The sequence below is a fragment of the Lipotes vexillifer genome, unplaced genomic scaffold (assembly GCF_000442215.2).
Source record: "Lipotes vexillifer unplaced genomic scaffold, Lipotes_vexillifer_v1.1 scaffold691, whole genome shotgun sequence".
NCBI classification, from domain to species: Eukaryota; Metazoa; Chordata; class Mammalia; order Artiodactyla; family Lipotidae; genus Lipotes; species Lipotes vexillifer.
The window spans coordinates 550,647-557,575 of NW_006788040.1; the positions used below are offsets into that span (position 1 = coordinate 550,647).

Genomic DNA, 6,929 nt, shown 5'->3' on the forward strand with positions numbered 1-6,929 from the left:
CTGCTGAAATTAACACGAAACATGCCACTGTCGGTATCATGCCCCACTTGGATGTGATGATATAATTAATGCTAGGATTCATGTGTAGGAATGAACTGTGATAAAATAATGAGATATCAAGTGCCAATAGTTTTAGAAGTTAGCCCCTGGGACATCTTGGGGACTCTTGAAGATCACCTTCTCTTTCATTTTAGCCCGCAAATATCCTCTTGGATGAACACGGACACGTTAGGATATCAGACCTTGGTCTTGCCTGCGATTTTTCCAAAAAGAAGCCGCACGCGAGTGTGTGAGTAGTATAGCACCTCTGTCACTGTCGTTTCCTAACTCAACTCGCCTATGCACTCAGACCCCGACGTGGTCATTTGTTCCCCCAGTTTTTTCTTGCCAGTAGCGATTTTCAGCATGTGGCAGTGCCGGGTCACGGGAAGGTCCCGTATCCCAGGCTGTGGGTGAGGAGATAAGGGTGGTGGTGTGCTCGCTCTCACCATTTGGGGGAACATGCAGGGACCCACAGTGTAGCTGCCCGGGGGCAGGGTGGTCTAAGGGAAAGATAGGGGCCTCAGCAGCAGACCCAAATCCATGCTGGCTGTGTGACCCTGAGGCAGTCAGCTCCCCTGCTTGACCCTCAGTCTCTTTATCTATAGGATGGAGGTAGTAATAGACCCCTGAAAGCTTATATGCCAGAGAAGGTGCACAGGCAATTGCATAGAACTTTCCAAGGAAGGCCCAGAGGTCAGGTTTCTCTCTCCATCTACTTTTTCCTTCTTTTTCAAAAGTTTGGGGGGTTTTTTGCTAAAAAGAAATTAGAGTTCTTTTTTTAATTAAAAAAGTCATCTCCTTGCAGTTCAAGCTTTTAATGCAGGTCATACTGTTAGATCTGAATATTACGTTCGTCCTCTAAACAACCATGCAGAGGAAGCTCCCTGACGCCCTGGCCGTCGGCCAGCACCTGTCCCTTCTCAGGGGACCCTGAGCTGCTTCCGGCAGTGGCCATGCTTGTTCTGCAAGTGTTGACACTGGCCCAAGGACTTCCCTGAACCTGAGATTGTTAAAATGACAACAGGAGTGTGAAGTAGATGCCCCGGGGCTCAGGAGAAGCAGAATGGAATACGTACTGGTTTTTATTTCTATTTCTTTAGTATCAGTTTATCTGGGTGGACGATGTGGACATATGTGCAGTTTGTGGAAAAACAGGTGACTTTTGCTTGATTTTTCTTTTGCAACGTATCAGTCCTAGCAGTGAAGCTCTTAAAATTCCATTTTATTGTGCATCATTACTGTGTTGAATGGTCTTGAAGTAACTCCCAGGAGTCTCATTTCATGCATCCGTGCAGAAAATAAACTATAAATCCTTTTTTTTTTTTTTTTTTTTTTTTGGGGTAGAAATAAAGTGGTTCTAAAACTGCAGTACTTTACGAGGGGCTGCGTTAAATCAGAATTGCCATTTAAAGCTCTGATCAGATGTTAATAGCGATTAGCACCGGAAATAAAGTGTTCTAAAACTGCAGTACTTTACGAGGGGCTGCGTTAAATCAGAATTGCCATTTAAAGCTCTGATCAGATGTTAATAGCGATTAGCACCGTTTCTGTAACCATGTTTCTCTCTTCCTACAGAATCTGGGATATGGTGATAAAAGCCTTAGCATTTTGCCAGCACTTGACAATTATGAGGCCAGAACCTGGGGTTGTATAAGCCTCTCCCAGGGAGTTCATCAGACATTTTTAAGAGAATCATTTGAATTTTTAATGCCACGGCTATTTGGTATGCTAATTTCTTCAATTTAGTATAGTCACAACTGAATATGAATCCGAGAGCTCAGAAGAGTTAATCTCCCAAAGGAATTAACTTTCAGATGCAGAGCTACTTATTCCCTTATAGGGCCTCCCCCTCTTCTTAGTGTAATTCACATGTCAGCTCTGAAAGACGGGCTTTTGTCCATAGCTGAACAGCATCTGTAAAGGGATGGGATCGGGAAGGTTGATTTTCGTGTTTAAACGATGATAGTGAGGCCACTACTTAAAAAGGATAAACGCACAACAAAATTTTGTATTTTTAAGTAGAGGAGGCATGTCATGGCTGAGAACAAAGGCTTTTGAGTCAGCAGATGTGGGTTTGAATCCTCCTTCCACGTGGCACCAGCCTCATTTTTCTCCTCTATAAAGAGGTAGTAACAGTGCTGCTTACTTCACGTGACAGTTGTGAGGGTGAAGTCAGCACCTTCACGTAATAAGTAGTTACTTCACATTGGCTGTGTGCCAGGTGCTGGTGATGCAGCGGGGACTGAGGCAGAAGAGCTCCCTGACCTCCTGGAACCAGCAACCCGGGGGCTGTCCAGGAAGTGACCGGTCTGGGGGACAGCACTCATGCCATGAGTCGGACATCGGCTGTCCTAGGCATGTGTGGCCGGCTGCTCTGAATATGTTGTTATCTTCACAGAGGACCCACAGGGCATGGGTATAATCATCTACTTTTATGGGATGGAAACTGAGGTTCAGAGAAACTAAGGAACTTGAACAAAGTCACATGCCTGGCACATCGTGGGGCTAGACTTAAGATCCAGTTCTGTCCGACTCCAAAGCTTGTGTTTCTTACACTCTGTCTGAACCCCCTGAGACTTTGAGAGGATCGACTTGGTACAAGATTAAAGATTTGTGGCCAGAATTTCACCCTAGACCGGGCTTCTCTGGTCTTTTCAGAGCCGTAGGTATGATGCCAGGACTTCGTCAGGCGCTGGCCCGTCTGCACAGCAGCGTTGTGGTTGGTTCTCCAGCTAGGTTTAGACTCAGTCCCTCTAATGATGGAATCAAATTCTGACAAACTGAAAGTGAACCATAGAGCAGCCACCAAATGACACAGAAACACTTTGTTTTTGGAATCAAACAGATCATCAGTGACTCATTGAGTCCCAGCTTATTTTATCCAGGAACACAAAGCTCAGTCCCCTGTCACCATGTCTTCAAACGCTCAAGTGTTCTTTCAGCATGAACAGCACAGATCGTCAGTGGGAAGCGTCAGGAAGCGCTAGGTGCTGCCGTGTAGGCAGAAGCTGAAAACCGTGGAGGTGGGCAGGTCCAGCGCTCTGCTGTGTCCATTGTCCACTCAGAGACGTGGTCTGCGTTAACCCCATGCATTTATCCTTGTTGAGATCTTCCCGTCCCAGAACTGGGTTTTGATCCCGAGAATCACAGGTTAAAAAGGTCACCACAGAGGTTTTCCCAGCAACAGCAAAGTTAAACCTCCCCAGAAAATGGCTTGGATGCCCCTTGAGGAAATCTCTGACTCTCTCACAGTGTGCCTTGCTGACCTCACGCTGTCAGACTTTGGATTCTGGATGGCGGAGCTTTTCTGAGGGATGGACCAGTGCCCGTTTTTCACTGTTTGAGAAAAGTCTTTCAAGATAGAACTCGGAGGCAGAGAGGGTATCGGGCCCAGCGCTGAGCCAGGATCACTTCTCGGAGCAGATTCTCACTGTTTCTGAGCATAAGTTAAAAAGGATTATAATAACATAAGGATAGAGAATAAAATCCCTAATGTAAGTTGAGTTCTTTTTAAGAGCCAGCACTACCCTAAGCCCATTACATACGTGTGATCCTCACGGCACCCCTGTGGGATGAAGGTGTCATTTTATCACCCATTCTTATCAGTGAAGAAAATCAATGAAGGGTGGGAACAGAGCTACAGCTAAAGGCTTTTTCGGGGCCCTTTCAGGCCACGTCTTTGAAAGTTCCCCATGAGCCCTCTCTTGCGCGCTTGGAACAGTGCGTGCTCAGATCTTTAAGGAGGGGTGGGGAGTCGCAGAATGGGAAAGGATTTTGAGTCGCAGATAACACATATTATATATAAATGGTTGTCCTCCCAAGTGATTTTTCTCAGCTTCCTGCAAGTCGCCTGCGCATTTGTTTGGCTGAGTCCTTTGAGCCGTCAGCAGCTCTTTAAACCGGATACGTGATTTCTCCGTCTCCGTACCTGTCGGCTTGTCCCCCTACGCCCGCCCTGCCTTGGGGACCATCGTGACCGTGGAAGGGTGGGAGATACGACGGGCATGTGTGCGAGCCCTGGTCCTCAGCACGGGAGGGTGGCGCCACACGGGGACGCCCGTGCCCATCCCTTCCAGGTCTCTAGCGCTACGGTGTGGTCACTGTTCACCACCCCCTCCCCCGGCTCCCTTCCCCAGCCCCACACATCTCCTCTGGAGAGCCCTCAAACTGGGCCTGCCCTTGGTTCCTCCTGGCTGTAGTGAGGAAGGACTCCCGAGATTCACATTTCACCTCCGAGACCGTGGAGTGCGCGCATTGTTCATATTCACTTCATATGGTAGTTTATTTATATTCAGTTCTATCCTAATGAAGACAGGAAAGGTCGTTTTTCCCTCTGGGTGTTTGCTGAATCCTATTTGGTGGAAGCACTGTCGTCCCCTCCCCCTCGTTCATAGTTGCCGACATTGATGAATGATGCTCAGACCTCTTGATGAGCTGGGAATATTTTATGAGGTCTGCAAGCACTGATAACCACACATACCCTTTCTTCTCCCTAGGGGCACCCACGGGTACATGGCTCCCGAGGTCCTGCAGAAAGGGACTGCATACGACAGCAGTGCTGACTGGTTCTCCCTGGGTTGTATGCTTTTCAAACTTCTGAGAGGGTGAGTGAAATGCGTCCTCTTAGTACCATCACCATGGCATGCACTGGGATCAAAATCCAAAATATTTACATGTTATTAGGTGCTAATATCGTTTTAGATCACACAGTGATCTTTAAGCCACACACTGATCCAGGCGACGCCCACAGCTCTTCTGCCCGTAAAAGTGAGAGTTGCTTTCCCATAAGCTTTTGGTATTTTTGTTCCATACCAGGAAGGTATGCCAACACGTTTAGACCTAAAACAAGACTTTGTTGGAATATTTCCATTGATAAGTCTTATTTTGGGAATAAGTGTTATTTTTAAATGTAGATAATCGAAGAGGGTAGGAGAATTTCTTTTCCCTGGAATCAATTATTCATGATTGTCTTGTGAGGTTAAAGCATTTTTTACACAAAAGGATGAACACCCAAAGAGAATCTGTTTTAAAAGTGTGCATCTGTTTGTGAACATGCTGAAATTTGTAGGTTTTAAAAACACAAAAATGAAATTGTGTAATTCTGTGTTTTTCATTTGTTATACTTGACCCTTAGTTCTAATCTACCAGAGATGATGAAATACAAGCAGAAAGAGGATGGAATGAAAGCGCTCTCCAAATATGTTCTCATATTGAACGTTTACAAATTATGTTAACATTTCCATTAATTTTAAGAGTCCTTAGCCAATTTTAACAGAGCGCTGAATTGTTTAAGATATGTTTTTGATTATTCTCCATTCACAGAGATACAAAAAGCAGTTTACATTAAAATTTCCTAGTCAGGATTCTCCCTGTAACGTTGCTTCTATGAACACACAGGCCTGGTAGTTTGCTAAACTTGCCATGTTTCCCTCAGAAAGCCTTATTGAGCATCACTGCATCTTCTTATTACCTTTAGCACAATCTGAAAAGAGGCTGGATTCCCTGTCTCCCTGCCAAACTAGGTTCCAAGCACCCCGGCTGCTTCCCCAGGACCTGGATAATCTAGTTGTTCTCTGCTCACTGCATTCACTTGGGAACTAAAATTGTATTATTGCTCAGAGAGTCAGGTCCTGTTGGTCCTTAATTGAATTATCATGTTTGTGGAGCCTGGATGGCCTTAATTCATGTCATCAGACTAGCTGACCTAATTAGAGAGGTTCTGCAAAGCAAATCAGAGAAAACCACTTCCCACCCGAGATGTTTCTCCAGCCGGCGGGAGTCCCTGCATGCATGGTAAGTGCATCCAGACACACCATGTTCACTGAGGTCTCCGCTGAAGAAGGGGTCGGAGATTAGAATCCACACTGAGAGAGTCACGAGATGATTCAAGAAAAACTCTGCACAACAGCAAAAGCTGAATGCATTAACTCAAGATTCAAAAGTCAGTTGTAGAATGTGGCAGGGAAACTTGCAAAGTCTTGCATTTAGGGCTTTGTTTGTTTATTGATTTTTGTTTAATATTGTTATTCTGTCTGTTTATAATGATGTCCATCTGTGTAGTCTAGGGATGATCTGGCATATACCACTATTTTTAAAAGATCTGAAAATGGGTTTGATCGTTGTCTCTATGCCAGCAGTGTGATTTGTAGCTGGTAAAGCCAGTTCTGTCTTACTTGGTCATGGTTCAAGTTTGGAGGACTGCATTGGAAGGTGGTAATTCCTTTATGACATCCTTGATCAGGCTTGATTGAAGCATTATGTTTGATGTGACCCCTATTGAGAGGAATCTTGGCCAACAGGAAGACATCCAGAGGATGGTCAGGGGGATGGGATGGGATGGATGGATAAGAAGAGATGAGAATGATGACAGCTAGAAATCGTGGCTCATATGAACAGGTTCAGAGAGCTGGGTACAGTGCTTCAGGCAGCCATCCTGTCGGCTCCAGCTGTCGGAAGGCCCATCTCATTGAAGGAGGCATACTCATCTGCACAGCTCTAGACAGCATTTTCAGGAGAGAAAAGACTTCAGTTTGACTCAAGAATGTCCGTTCAGCATTTGAGCTGCCCTGTGGAGGCGTGTCCCGCCTCACAGATAGCCAGCTCCCCATCACTGCCTGGTGACCATCCACTGAGCCTGAAAATGGCAAGAATCCTTCCAATGCCTAACAAAAAGAATAGACGAATCTTCCCTACAAAGATGTATGATCGTCTGCCATTCTTTCTAATACCTGTTCAAAAGGCAATCCCAGGAATGGAGAGAGCACTGAAACCAAAGAGCGGGGAAACATTGTTTGACTTAAATGATTTAAATACAGTTCAGTGAGCATTTATTGAGTGCGTGCAGTATGCAAGAGCCTGTGCTTGATGCTGTGGGGGAGGGAGGGAGG

General features: G+C 45.6%; 1 protein-coding gene across 1 annotated transcript in view; it reads left to right on the forward strand.

Annotated features, from left to right (window-relative positions):
- The window catches only part of GRK3 (G protein-coupled receptor kinase 3), a 119,458-nt gene that overhangs the window by 93,881 nt on the left and 18,648 nt on the right, over nt 1-6,929 (forward strand). The window contains exons 12-13 of the mRNA XM_007461132.1: nt 195-289; nt 4,539-4,646. Coding sequence (XP_007461194.1) covers nt 195-289; nt 4,539-4,646 — 203 coding nt within the window. The remainder of the gene's footprint in view (nt 1-194; nt 290-4,538; nt 4,647-6,929) is intronic.